Here is a 14,773-nt window from a genome sequence, read left to right as displayed (position 1 = left end):
TTGTCCACTGAAAGAGGTGGCTAAATGGAGACTCTTTGGGTTTTGGACTGTTGGTTGGACAAGAAGAGTCAGTGGAGTCTGTGATGAGGATTCTTTCTGTCAGGTCAGATGAATTGATGATGAACATGCTGGTCAGTGGCAGCCCTGTTACACACTGAACATGATCAGAACGGTGTGGTCGAGGTGTGTGTGTGTGTGTGTGTGTGTGTGTGGTCAGAAAGCTGAAAACTGATGCTGAGACCTGAACGTGTGCTGCTGCTCTCAGCCTCTCTGTCAGTGTGTGTGTTACGCCTCCATATGATATCCTGGGAAACACAAAACCGCCGGTCGCCATGGAAACGTAGGCAGATCCGCTTACAGCTAAGGCAGAGACAGAAGGAGTGTGTGTGTGTATTTGTGGGGTGTATTGACTTTATGACACATCAGACTGCAGTAGATCTCAGCTCAGTGTCTGTATGTTGCTGTATGATCAGAACGGGGGCTGAACAGGAAGTGGCCTCGCGGCTCGGTCCTGACAGCGTCTGACCGTGTCCGCTGACGTCTGTGGACCTGTCAGCCATGAGGTGTTTCTGGTAACTTTGTGTCTTCAGAGCAGCTCGGAATAACCACTGCGAGCTCGCTGAGGAGGAGGAGGAGGAGGAGGAGGCTCTGACAGCGTCAGAGAGTTTTGGTAATAAATCATTAGAAACGAAAGCAAAAGCAACTTTTGTTCACACGTGAGAGGCTGGAAGCATCGATTTTTCAGGTGCTTTTGGCAGAAGAATGGATAATGTGTGTGACGCCTCCTGTAACTTGTAAGGTTTGTGTAAGAGTCTGCTCCACATGAAGGGACTGATGGGTGGTGATCAGGCCTGACGGTGATCACCTGCTGCAGCCCCCCGTGAGGTCGTTCTCATAGGAAGGAACTGAAACCAGCAGAAATCAGTCTGAGCTCTGATCTCAAGCTCCAAGTCAAAAGCAGCTTTTAGCATCACTTTTCACTTTTAGCAGGTTGGAAGTTATCACGTATTTCATGAGCATTTGTATTTGGAACGGATCGATCTATCAGAACCGATGATTGTTGGAAAAATCTGGACCTTCAAAGAGACGACGAGTCGCTTGGCCGCTCAGTAATTAGAAGCAGGAACAGTCCAGGTTCCCCACAGAGAGAGGGGCGCACACACACACACAGAGTCACAGGAGAGTGTGTGTGTGTGTGTGTGTCTCACTTCCTGTTCAGAGGACCAGATGGTGGAATGCTGGGAATGTTGGTGTGTCTGTTTTTTTGGTGGATGTTTGTGGTTTTACTCAGAGAAAGTGAAAGTAAACACGATTTTTCTTCTTCTCTTCTTCTTCTCTTCTTATTCCTTCTCTCCTGTCCTCTTTTCTTTCTTTTCTGTCTTTCTCCTCCACTCTCCCTATTAGTTTTATCTTTCAGTCATCTCGTTTTCTTTCATTCTTTTCTTTCTTTCTTTCCTTCTGAGATGAGTTCAGAATTATTTTAGTTCATGAGTTCATTAATTATTTTACATTAATTTACACGAGATTAGCCATTAAAAAGCACTAAACCCAAACAGGAAGTTGTTAGGAGACGAGGAAGTCGTATTATAATTACAAAAAATGAGCTCTCGTCTTTCTCATTTCTCATCTTTATTTTCTAAAGCGAGTGAAACCTCAGCTGGCTGTTCAGTAATCGCCTCTCCTGAGTCACGCTGCATTTTCCTCCAACATGGCTGCCGTTGTTGTTGGGTGCTCTGACCTCACAGGAATGTCTTTGTGTGGTCAGGAGGCTGAGGCGGCATGTCGGTGAGAAATTCATCACTGCAGCGACACAAGTTTGGTCCCTGAACACACCGCCGGCTTGCTGCAAAGCCTCGCAGCTGATGTGACTGTGCACAGTGGAATTTCAAAAACAGGAGTAATTTGTTTGAGCCGCGGCGTTTCGGGAAGCGTTTCCTCCCCGAGGCGTTCGACCTGTCAGCGGTCTGACTCCGCTGCTGCTGCTGGATGAATGGTGCGTTTGGTTCGTCGGCGGGGCCGCCCTGAGGGGCCGAGCCACGAGGAAGCCAGATGATGGGAGGTAACACGGCGTGACGCTCAGCCTGCCGACGGGACAGAACGCGTTGTCATGTTCGGACTCTCAACAGAACATCAAGACGAGCTCAGGCTGTTTGTGTCCTGCAGGAATGTTTGGCCCATCTGTTGTCTGTTTGCTGTGACCTCTGACCTTTGACCTGCTCACAATGTTGGAGATCTGGGAGCTGAGGGTTCCTGAACCTCGTCATCAGGATGTTGTTTAAATGTCACGCGATAACCTCGGCCCGACTCAAGTTAGCGAACTACGACGAGCTTCACTCCTCGCTCAAAGGGGACACGAATGAAATGAAACAAAAGCGTCTTTGTCTTTGCAGGTCTGGTTAGATGTGAAAATAATCCGTCTCCACACGCCGCTTTCGCCTGCTGCTGATGGCCGACTCTCATCTCGCCACAAACCATCCAAACTTAATCCTTAATGTTGAACAGTTTCCCGTGATGCCTTCACTGTCTCTGACCTGTAACGTGTTAGATGTTAGCACGTCAAAACCAGAGAAGTTTTGAGGTTCGGTTCCTGAGACACCCTGAATGATCTCGCAGGAAGTCGTCCTCTGTGGCAGCCCCTCGTCCTGTTGTCTCTGAATAACCCAAGTGAAGCAATCAGGGAGTAAAAGTGGAGTCGTGTGTGTGGGTGCGGCTGGCGCCTTTTTAATCAGAAGGTCAAAGGTCACGTTGTGATGGAGATGGTCGATGGAGTTCGGTGAAGGAAAGCCTCCGCCTTGCCGACTGAGTGACCTCCTCACTGTCTCCTCCTGCTTGTGCTGTTTGTCAAAGTGCACTGTGGCTCATGACTTCATGAAGGACGCATGAAAAACTGACGGTCATGAGTCTTCATTACCAGGTTGGACGTTTGCAGTGAAGTTATCAAAGATGGCGCCGAGAACGGATGTGTGTGAAAGCTCTTCACTTTCAATGGCAATAAAGACGATTCTGATTCTGATTCTGATTCTGATTCTGATTCTGATGTGTACGTCTTTCAGCTGGTCCGACACTTTCGTGTTATTGCTGCCTGCAGGTATTTCAGGGTCACCTGAGTATTTGTTCCACGTATTGTCTTCGTGTCGTCACCTCTGAACTTTCTGTGTCTGCTCAGTTATGCAGGAAGTGAAGCTGATTCTTAACGTCCTCATTTTTCCTGCAGCTCCACCTTCTTCTCAAAACCTGCTGTGTTTTCCTGCATGTTGGTGTGAAGCTGCATGCTGTGTGTGTGCGTGTGCGTGTGTGTGTGTGTTGTTGTTGTTGATGGACAGCAGGATCAAACAGGAAGTGCTGGCAGGGCTCAGACAGGAAGCACATCTCCTCAGCAGACTCTAATATTAGAGCTCAGATATTTTCAGGATGTTTGGACGTCCGTGTGTGAGCGATGAGCTCGGAGGAAAAGTCCTGACACACACACACACACACATCTCATCCTGTTTCTGTTTCCTTGTTCTCGGTTCGACTCGTCCCCTCTGCACATGCAGTCTTTGGAAAATGAATCCGAGGTTTTTGCGTCTGTTTCCACCCAAGAAAAGGTTCAGCTCCGTCTCAGACACTCGGTCATCTCGAGGTTTTTCTTTTGTGTTTTGTGAACCGTGAAGTCGCTGCTGTGCATGAAGCTTTCAGACGTGTAGATGCTGACTTCACTCAGCACAGAGGACACACTGTGACTCGCAGCGTTCAGACCGAAGCTGCAGAAGATCCACAGTGGAGATCCAGTTTGTGACAAAGTTCAGTTAGTCAAATCTGTCCAGAGTGAACCTTCTTACCAAACAAATCAGTAAAGGATCCCTGAACTCTCCTTTCGATCGCTTTTTAAATGTTGTTTAAATGTTGAAGTGGCTTTATGCACATGTAGATTTTACAAATCTTAACTAAAGCGTCAAAGAAAGAAAGAAAGAATAATGAGATTTCAGAGAGGCCAGTAAACCTGGAAAAGGAACAACACATTTCGTGTTACGTTCCTTCTTTGTCCGTTTTTCTTTCTTCTTTTCAGAGAGCAGCAGCCAAAAACCTTCCATCATTTTCCCTTTTCTCACATAAAACCAAGCAGAAGTACAGACGAAAGCCCAAACAAATGAATACATTTTAAAATTAAAAAGTGGAATTAAACAAAACATCGTGACATAAATGTTCAGCAGATGCTCTCGTCACTGGCTATGAATTGATTAAGTGATTGATGAATCTTCGTGGTCATCAGCCTGTTTTTATTGTTCACACGCGCTCAGCCGTCAGCTCTCTCTTTCTCTCCCTCTGTTTGTCTTTCTCTCCCGCCCTCCCTCACGCTCCGCCCCGTATGCTAACGAGTCAATGACATCACCCATGAAAGCGAGGGCTGTGATTGGCCGCTGGGAGGAGTATCTGCTCCTGCTGGCGGCCCCTCCCCCCTCCTCCTCCCTCCTCTTGTCTGAAAGGTGTTTTCAGCGTCTGAGAGCTGCCACTGCTGCTGCTGCACGCCGGAGGACAAACCCACGCTTTCATTCTCCACCTCCCTCCGTCTCTCCCTCCGTTTCCTGCACTCGTTCTCTCGCTGCAGTGCTCTTCGCTCCACCTTTTCATTGTGCTGGTTCTTCAGACAGGAGCTGTGTGTGTGTGTGTGTGTGTGTGTGTGTGAGAGAGACTCTTGAATGAGGGGAAGGTGTGACATACGCTGACAGATGGGTGGATGGAGGGGAAACGTGCTGCGTGATGCTGCCGCCGTCGTGTGTCTGCTGAGCCAGCGATTGTGCTTCCACACTGGTGAGACAAAAAGAGAGAGAGGGACTTTGCTCTTCATCTCCTCCTTCGCTCAGTCCTGCTGAGACCACAGCTGAATCCTTTGAGACTTTCCTCCTCGAAGCTCCTTCATTCATCTGGAAACTTGTTTGACTTCTTGAAACTGAGTTTCCGCTGAGCTTTACGCTGCTGCAGTCAAGTTGATCCTGTTGGAGCTCAAGTTGGTTCTCCTGGACACAACTTAATACTGTTGAAACTCGAGCTCTGGTTTGTTCACTTGAAGACTTGGAGCTACTCTGAATTTCTCTGCCGAGTTTCTCCTCGATGATTCGGTGGACTCGTCTCTCCTGAATCTTTCCTCATGGAGCTCCAGAGCGCCGCCAGTGGCCTGCCTGGCCCCCTTTCCCCTGGACCTCTCTCCCCAACCATGGATTATGCTGGCCCCTTGTCTCCGTCGTCCGGTGGCCCCGGCCCATCTCAGTCCAGCCCTGGGCGAGGCCCGAGCCCCAGCCTCAGCCCCATCAGGGGGCCCAGTCCCGGCCCCGGATTCTCGGGCCAGGCTGCCTTCAACTACAACCAGCTGGAGGGCAGGTTTAAACAGCTTCAAGGTAAGATGGGGTCTCAACCCTGAAATCTGTGAAAGCTGGACTTCATTGTCATGTCCTGCAACATGTCTTGTAGTTAATTATCTCAGACTCCTGCAGACAACTTCAGGAGGAAGCCAGAACACTTCAACAAGACAGATGAGAGCTGCTGCGTTTTTTTAAAAGTGTCTCACAAAGTTGGGCCTGGAAACTGAAAAACTAAAAGAGCCAAAAGAAATTGGCTGAGAAAGTAACTTCATGACCAGCATGTAGAAGTTACAGACAAACAGCAGCTGAAGAGCAGCTTCACACACACAACAAATGCATGAATGCACTTAAATGTCATTTTTTGTCTGTTCTTGATTTAGTTCCAGGATGATCAGTGTGTGTGTCTGTCACTGCAGTCCGGTCTCAGGGTTGTGGTCGGCGCAGGTTTGTTCTTATTAAATCACTGTAGCGTCTTAGTGTGAAATTTTAGTGTGGGTGAGTCAGCAGTTCTAACTTTATCTCAGTGAAGTCCGTCCGTATCAGAGCCCCACCCTGGGCCACATTCACACAGTGACGCTGATAAAACCGATCAGCAGCACGGCCCTGATGGCTTTTCAGAGTCCGTGAGATAGTCTCCATCTGATCCCCGCCCTCTTGTTGTCCCATCTAATCAGTTTGTCATTTTTCACATTTAAACCTTCTGTGTACATGTTGCTTTCAAGCCTTCTCCAGGCGAGTTCACGCACGGCGGTAAGCGTGTCACATAAATCTCTCACTTTACACAGTTTTTAAATCTGGACTCTGTGCTGACTTTTCCACACTGGCGCACTGATGACAGTCTTTGATTTGCTGAATGATTGGTTAGCGATGCGGTAGGTTAAAGCAGCTGGCGGTATGGTGGAGCTGCTTGTATCACCAGCAGTGTTTGTGTAATTTCTCTCACTGCCAGAAGGGGGAGACAGACTGCAGGTGCAGGCCTTAACGTCAAATCTTATGGAAATTCACTCAAAAAGCTTGACTGCATATGCAGCTTTGTACCTTTGTCCTTGGACTTATCAGTCACGTGGTATGTTGGAGTTTATCTCACAAGGAAGCTTGTAGTTGAGCGCAGATAATTTCTAGCAAGCAATGAAATCCAAAGGAAGTACAAGTTCTGCGGTGCATCGCTGACGTCTGAACAGAACTGTAGTGCACTTGTTGTAGCGCAGCAGCAGTCGCTGAGGTTGATGAGTTAACGTCGTTATTTACTCATTAGAATCAGTTTCACTCTCCGTCACGTTGTTAGGAAACATTCTTTGAATTCTTACAGGCAGAGACGCTGATTGATTAGCATTAGCGGTCAGTCAGTGGAAAGTCATCCCGTCTCGTCTGCCTTTGGTCGGTGACCTCTTGAACAGGCCCATTAAAGCAAAGAGTGACCTGTTTTACACTTAACACAAAACTGAATGGAAGTCATCAATAAAAGCCAGACGGTTTTTCATGGAGAAACACTCGAGTATGCAGTGACGGGCAGGCTGAGTTTAGCTGAAGGCTGATGGCTTTGGCCTCATCGATCCTGCCCAGAAACCTTCGGTCCCTGCTGCTATCTAAAGTAGCTCGCTGGCTCAAGGCCAGGTGAAGGTGGTCTGGGCAGGTGTGTGTGAGGCTGATGTGTGGCTTTACGCTGATATTTTGTTTTGATGAACCAGTATGTCAGAAACATCCCAGTGGAGTCCATCTGTATCTTATATATCTTCATAAACACATGTGGAAGCTGGATGGATCAGTCTGACATGTTGATGGAAGTTCACAGAAGTATTGCGTGGCATCACAGAAGGTCTAATCAGAGACTTTGGAGATTATCTGAGTGTTATCTTTGAGGATCATAAAGTGATCAGTTTTAGTGCTGAGATGTGTGCGACTTGAAATCCAGACTTCAGGGCCTCAGGACGTCGACGTGAATGCATTCAGTCTGCATTAAATCTGCCAAAATATGGCAGAATGTAGTTTGAGGTCAGAGCTTGCAGAGGGAATCGTTTAAGAACATTTTATGTTTCATTTTAAAACAAGACTGCGGAAACTTCACCCGACTTCAGCGGCTCCTTTAAGCTGTGGTTCTGTACAAAGTAGTCCATAGACGGTTGTAAGGTCTGAAATAAACCTGTTCTTAAGTGATCCCTGAAGAATCCACAAACCCGTGAGGTTCGCCAAACTGCCATCAGGACTTGGAGACATCAGAAACCGCCGCTGGTCTGTTATCGGCCCCTCGAAGTCCTTTCACTCCTCAGCAGATAGATGTGCCAGGTTTCCTGAGGGCAGTCGTGATGCGTTGACAGCGTGTACGTTTCTGTGTGGTTCAGGTGGTTCAGAGCGGCTCCTCACATCCTAAAAGACTGCTGGTTCAAGTCCCAGCAGGGTGATGAATATGGAGGCAGTCGGTGATTATTGCACTGCAAAGGGCTTCAGCTGTGAGAGGGAGGAGGCAGAAAGCGGCGCTTCCTCCTCGTTAGGCCGAGTATTGAGCGAACGGCCCTGCTTAGAAATCAAGTAATTATGGAGGGAAACAAGTCATCAGATTGCCTCCTGAACTGACTCATGGCAGGTTTTTACAGACAGCAGGAGTCTGTTGGTGTGGAGGTAAATCAGTCAGGACCACAGGGCTGGAGTAGAACCACAGAGATCAGTGAGGAGGGACTTTGTGACTGAAAGGTTGATCACTTCATCAGGACCTGAAGCTGCTTGATTTCAGTTGTGGAAGAATTTCTTGTCATAAGGATGGATTTGTGAATGGTTAGATGGATGACTGATGGATCAGGTGATCTGTGGAGGGGAGGACGGATATGCAGGTAGATGACAAACTGATGGAAAGTGTTGGGTGGCGACCTGAGCAGAAACTGGGATCATGATGTGTTTGTGAGCCACGAGAAAATCATTTTTTTCTCATTCTTTAATTCTCCTGCAGCCGATAGCCAAATACCTTTTTCTCCATTTGCACCACTAAAGCAAAATGTCGCACGTGAGGTTGTTATAGTCGTCTGGTTGGCTACAGCAACCTGTTGGTTTGTTCACAGGAGCACGTTTGGAAAGAGGAAACGACATGAATACTGTGACGGCCACGATTCGCCTGAAACGTACGGCAGATGGATGAATGAGTGGACAGCAGGTTTATTTACGGATAAGATCGAACGTTCAAGTCCTGCTGCATTTACTCTGCATGTTAAGCAGCAAGAGTTTCAGTTTATCCTCTTCCTGTCCATCAACTGCAGCGTCCAATCCTGTGTTTGGAAATGTGTGGTGGGCGGAGCCACGCTGTGTTTTACATTATAATCATGACTGTGACAGAAAAGACTGTAAGATACTGATGAATCATTGACTGATTGGAACACACACACACACACACACACACAGCCATGCTTACAAAACAAGACCTTCATCTCTCTCTCTGCTCCCATCATCCCCCTCTTTCCTGTGTTTTCCTGGGCCAGCCAATCAGCTGTCAGCTTGGTGGTTTGGGAGCCTCAGAGCTCTGTGTGTGTGTGTGTGTGTGTGTGTGTGTGTGAGTGTGTGAGGATTAACAGAGGGGAGGGTGTGTGTCTGACATGGTCTGGAAAGCACAAAAAAACACCCAAACCATATTGTCATCCCTCCTTTCTTTCTGTCTCTTTCTCTTTCTAAAAGGTGTTTATCCTCCCCTTCGCCCGCCCGCCCTCCCTCCCTCCCTCACTCCGTCCCTCCCTCCCTCCCTCCCTCCCTCCCCTTCTCCTCTTTCTCCTCCTCCACCTCATCAATGTTTCATGAGCTTCTGCAGAGCGTCTGTCATTGCCCCGATCATCCCCCGCTTCTCCCCTTCCCTCCCTCCATCCTCTTAGTGAAATTAAAAGGAAGCCTCAGACTTCTCATCCTGATGAAACTCCCACAAAGGCGGGATGAGGTGCTTCACTCCTCCTCCTCCTCCTCCTCCTCCTCCTCCTCCTCCTCCTCCTCCTCCTCTTCCTCCTCCTCATCGGCGGCGTACAGGAGGAGGAGTGAGGCACCTCCACTCTGACGTAGCTTTTTATATACACTTCAGGGTCATACAACAATGTTGAAGCTTTTTAAAAAGGCTGATCTCACCTGATATGTGTGGACATGTGTCTCGTGCATATTGTTGGACAGGACTCTTTCCACTGATGCCATGATTGTATTCTTAGAAAGAAAGGCTTTTATTTATTTAAATCTGTTTCCAGACTGCCTCAGATCGAGCTCACATAGAGACACAGCAGAAGGCATCAGTTTGAGGTCAGCTTCTCGTTTCAGGGACGTCACTTCCTGTTTCATCTTCTTCTCAGCGCATCTTTGGCGCTGACATCACTTTTACAGATTATTATCAAACCATTGCTGTACACTTTCATGTTTTGACACACTGGTTTAAACAAATCAAATATCGGATGTTATTTTCCAAGCTGAAGAAATGTATTGTTTATAAAAGAAAACGTTTATGTAAGATATTGTGTATCTGAGTCGAGTTCAGTGCTGATTTCCCAGACGTTACAGGACGCTTTTGTCGTAAAATGATTCCAGCGTCTGCCTCGTCTCAGATCGTCTCGTGTTTCTGGGTGATGTAAAGCTCCTGTAAAGCTGACAACATGGAATCAATTTTCAGTTGGGTTCAGTTTATTTATATGAAACCAATTCACAACCAAAAGTTATCTCATCACACTTTCCAATCAGGCCGAGACCAAACTCTTTATTAAACTTAATACAGAGAACCCAACGTTCCCCCATGAGCCAGCACTTGGCCACAGTGGAGAGGAAACACTGCCTTTTAGAGGGCAGAAACCTCAGAGCAGACCCCGACTCGATGTGGGCCATCTGCCTGGACCGGAAGAAACCCTCAGCTGAGGTGGAGTCAGCAGCATCAGTTACAGAGAGACGCACAGAGAGGCTTATTGTCCGGGCTGGAGGTGACATGAGTAAGTGTTAGAGGAAGGAGTGTGTGTGTGTGTGTGTGTGTGTGTGTTATCACGCCGTCTCCTTCCACATGCAGCTCTGCAGCATGAAAGGCTTCTTTGAAGTGAGCTCGTCACTGAGCATGCTCACAGAGAGCAGAGGGGGCGGGGCCTATCTGAGCCCAGAGAGGGAAAACATCACCAAGTAAAAAGCTAAAAATACAAGCACAGTGTGTGTGTGTGTGTGTGTGTGTGTGTGTTAGTTATCAGCTGCACAGGATGAACAACAAAGTTATTTTTTATTTAACAAAAAAGGAGAAGTTCAGTCAAAGGGCTGACATCATAACAGCCCGCAGCTGGATTCTCTGGTTTAATTTAGTAAACATAAAGTCAGGTGAGTCGTCCTCTTTGAGCCAACAGTACGTTTAGTTCCTGCCAAGCATGAATGATTTATGAAGTTGATAATTTGTTAGCCAGCCGGTTTTCTTGTGTTTCTTCAGACTTTCTCTGAAACCCAGAATCGTCCGGTTTATTCCCAGCAGCGAAGTGAACTTCCTCACGGTCGTCTTCTTGGCTGCCTGCTTGATGCTAACGCTAACGCTATCTGAATGTTCAGGTGGCACACACCTGCCGAGGGAATTTCAAAGTAAAGGCGTGTCTTACATACGTGGATATGGATGATGATATCGATATTTTCCCTTTACATCGATCATATTGGTACCTGATCACTGACTCACCTGAGATCGATGCCTCGTTACACCCCTCCTGTCTTTGCGCGTTGTGTTTCCCAGAATGCCGCTGGTTTTGATGCTCTAAACAGCTGCAGAGACAGCAGTAAAATGAGGGAAACACCTCAGGCGTCTTAGGGGAGCTCAGGTGTTTATGGGAACTGAAAAGGTGAACTTTGGTGGCAGCTGGACGTCACGCTTCCTCCACAGCACACTGAGGGAACGAAATACAGACGAACCGACGATGAGAAACACGTCATTTCTTTCATTTTTTTAATTTAAGATACTTTGCTCTAAAATTACTTCTCTGCATTCATTGACGTGAAGACATGAATGCGGCCTCAGTGTGAGTGATGAGAACAAGTTCCACAGTGTGCAGTAATCTGAGGAAGAAGTGAGACTTCAGCCCTCACTGAAGTTACAGGCCGTTTTCTTCTTCTGGCTGCCTCATCCGACACAAACACAAACAGGGACTTCATACTGAAGAAGTCAGCTTCGTGTTCCCACTCGGGCTGCTGAAGACTCACATCAGCCTCAGGTGTCGGCTGTTTTAACGCACTGTGCATCACATCAAAACTGTGGAGTCGCCCTTTAAGTGACAGCGACCGCTTGACTGATTCTGTTTAGTCTGACCGCAGCGTTAGTGGGCTCTTCTTCTGTGGTTTTCACTGCAGTCCATAAACCTCCGTGATGAAATGTCACTCAGGGTTTGGTTTTTGTGCCGCTGCAGTTTGTGTGCACTGTGTGTGCGCGCTGTTTGTTCAGTAAAAACGGCTCAGGTTTGACAGGTCCTGATGTGGACTCTGTGATCCTGGAGGGCAGTTATTAGATAATGACGGATGTCTGTGGCGCCGTGATGCTGTGTGATTAGCACAGCAGTGTGACGCGCGCTCACCCAGAGGGAGTTTCTTTCCTCAGCGATGAGGAATCCCAGTCATCCAGCAGTGAGCGGTTAGCACCGCGACTGTAATGAGCAGCAGTTGATTTGTATGGACGGCGTTTTGTTTCCCGATGGCTGGCGGCAGAAACCGACGGAGACGCTGAAAAGTGCGCTTGTTTGCTGACGAGTTGAGGAAAAACGCAGCGTGAGGAGGAAGGAGGAAGACGTGGAGTCTTTATTCATGTGTCAGAGTGAAGGGAGCAGCAGGACGAGACACACACATTCACACGCTAATTTAAGCTGAAAAACTCTGTGTCTTCATGGCCCCACGCCGGGAAGGCCAGCGCTGGAGGAAGCACCAGATCCTTAAGGAAAAGTGCTAATACTGCACTGTACAAGTTAAAGTCCTGCATTAAAGGGTTGAACTGAAACTGAGTTAAACAATTAGAAATGTTTTTAATTAATCAGCTGGACTCTTTCACATGTGCAAAAACCACAATATTTCCCTCTTAACTGCAGTGGAGTAGTAAAGAAAATACTCGAGTGAAGTACAAGAGCCATCAAGAAATGAAGTCTGAAGTTACACGCAATGCGTTTTATGAAACACTTCAGTCTTCAGTCCACCTGAAGACACCTGGACGGTTCAGGTTGGTTTGTCCGAACCTTTAAATCACAAACGGCTGATCTGACAGTGAGCTGATGCGACAGACAAACGGCCTGCGTGTGTGTGTGTGTGTGTGTGTGTGTGTGTGTGTTTGTGGTCTTATCTCAGCAGGAATGTTAGTGTTAAACGGGCTCGGCTGCTCTATCGGAGTGCGTGTTCCCTTCAAGGACACGTTACTGTGTGGCTACTTGTCGGGAGAAACGGCTGCTTTGGATCTTCAGGGACGTGGACCTGGACTGTGACTCAGCGAGGTGTGTGTGTGTGTGTGTGTGTGTGTGTGTTTTATCTCGATCCACACCCACAGAAGAGTTTTGTCACCTGAAACACCTTGTTTGACTTCAGTGTGTCCTACTCGTCTCTCATGCGGTTGTCTTCAGTGTCACAGTGTTTGGCTGATGACGAGCCTGATGGCGGCAGGTTCAGAACATGTTAATTCATGTTAACTTGTTTTCCTGTTGCGTGAGTCCAAAGCTGAGTTTGAACGGTTTGTCGGTGATGAGGTGAGTCACAGAGCAGGTGAGGAAGACGGCCTGACTGCTGTGTCATCGCTGTCACCCACCAGCACACTGGAGCAAATCAAACGGCTTAAGCTGAAATAACATTAGTGAGAGCACAGAGGAACCACGAGTCCTGTTCATTCAGAGTGGGTCACACACACTCGTCGGACGCCCTGCAGTACCGGGACCTGGTCTTCAGGTGACGCACGTTAGTAACAGGACACGATCAGCATTCAGAGTCCTGAGACAACTGAAGCTGTTAGACGTGAAACTCAACCGAATCCTTAAAATCCATCTGCAGAGTGAACAGAACATATGGCTTCAGTCAGTTACGCGGTCCGTCGCTCGGTCGGTCGGTCGGTCGGTCGGTCGGTCGGTCGGTCCGTCCGTCGGTCCGTCCGTCGGTCGGTCCGTCGCTCGGTCCGTCGGTCGGTCGGTCGGTCAGTCAGTCAGTCAGTGGGTCAGTTGGTCCGTCAGTCAGTCAGTGGGTCGGTCAGTCAGTAAGTCGGTCAGTCGGTCAGTCAGTAAGTCGGTCAGTCAGTAAGTCGGTCAGTCAGTCAGTCAGTCAGTCGGTCGGTCGGTCAGTCAGTCAGTGGGTCGGTCGGTCAGTCAGTCAGTGGGTCGGTCGGTCAGTCAGTCAGTGGGTCGGTTGGTCAGTCAGTCAGTCAGTCAGTGGGTCGGTTGGTCAGTCAGTCAGTCAGTGGGTCGGTCAGTCAGTAAGTCGGTCAGTCAGTAAGTCGGTCAGTCAGTTGGTCGGTCGATCAGTCAGTCAGTGGGTCGGTTGGTCAGTCAGTCAGTCAGTCAGTCAGTGGGTTGGTCAGTCAGTAAGTCGGTCAGTCAGTCAGTCGGTCGGTCGGTCAGTCAGTCAGTCAGTCAGTGGGTCGGTTGGTCAGTCAGTCAGTCAGTGGGTCGGTCAGTCAGTAAGTCGGTCAGTCCGTCGGTCGGGCGGTCGGTCAGTCAGTCGGTCCGTCGCTCGGTCAGTAAGTCGGTCAGTCAGTCGGTCCGTCGGTCGGTCGGTCCGTCGGTCAGTCAGTCAGTCAGTGGGTCAGTTGGTCAGTCAGTGGGTCGGTCAGTCAGTCAGTGGGTCGGTTGGTCAGTCAGTGGGTCGGTTGGTCAGTCAGTGGGTCGGTTGGTCAGTCAGTCAGTCAGTGGGTCGGTCGGTCAGTCAGTCAGTCAGTGGGTCGGTGTGTTCAGCAGCTCTCAGTCTTCTGTTCAGAGTTCTGGCTCACTTTCGCCTCTGATGGGAATACGCTGCAGTGTGTGTGTGAGTGTGTGTGAATGTGTCTCACATTTCAGACAATAACAGAGGTCAGCGTGATTGGCTGAGACAGACTCAGCATTGTGTCCTGTGATTGGCCGAAACGACGTGCTGGTTTTCCTGCCGTCTGACTTCAGGACGTGGACTTTGTCTGCACAAACGTCAGTTGGTGATTCTGCTCGGCTCGTCGCTGGCTGAACACACTTCACTCGTGCCGACGTCGAAACCCTCGCCGGAGACGAGCGAGGCAGCCGTGTTTCACCTGCCTCAGTCCTAACGTCCTGTCCGCTGCTTCACGAGGACAAAAGAGCAAAAACATGATGAATATAATAAATCTAAAAATAAATAAGAGGAGCAGCCGCTTCAGTCGGAGGCTGTGAGGCTTCACGCCAGCAGCAGCTTCTCATGTTCCACTAATCTGTTGGCTCCTGTCTGATTCATCAGTTCAGCGGTTAGAAACACTGAAAACACCTAATTATGCTTTGATTAAAATACAGATT

The 14,773-nt window shown here is 48.5% G+C and overlaps 1 protein-coding gene across 2 annotated transcripts in view; it reads left to right on the top strand.

The window, feature by feature from the left end:
- The window catches only part of LOC124066550 (spectrin beta chain, non-erythrocytic 1), an 83,935-nt gene that overhangs the window by 29,346 nt on the left and 39,816 nt on the right, over positions 1 to 14,773 (top strand). Inside the window, exon 1 of one of the 2 annotated variants that reach the window (XM_046403039.1) lies at positions 4,491 to 5,375. The exons of the other annotated variant lie outside the window; for it this stretch is intronic. Coding sequence (XP_046258995.1) covers positions 5,129 to 5,375 — 247 coding nt within the window. The 5' untranslated portion in view covers positions 4,491 to 5,128. Of the gene's footprint in view, positions 1 to 4,490; positions 5,376 to 14,773 lie in introns of those variants that run through there. 2 annotated transcript variants of the gene reach the window in all.

This window comes from Scatophagus argus, chromosome 10 (genome assembly GCF_020382885.2).
Source record: "Scatophagus argus isolate fScaArg1 chromosome 10, fScaArg1.pri, whole genome shotgun sequence".
Lineage (NCBI taxonomy): Eukaryota > Metazoa > Chordata > Actinopteri > Scatophagidae > Scatophagus > Scatophagus argus.
Note: the sequence above shows the minus strand (reverse complement) of the source record. Positions and strands in the feature narration are given on the sequence as shown.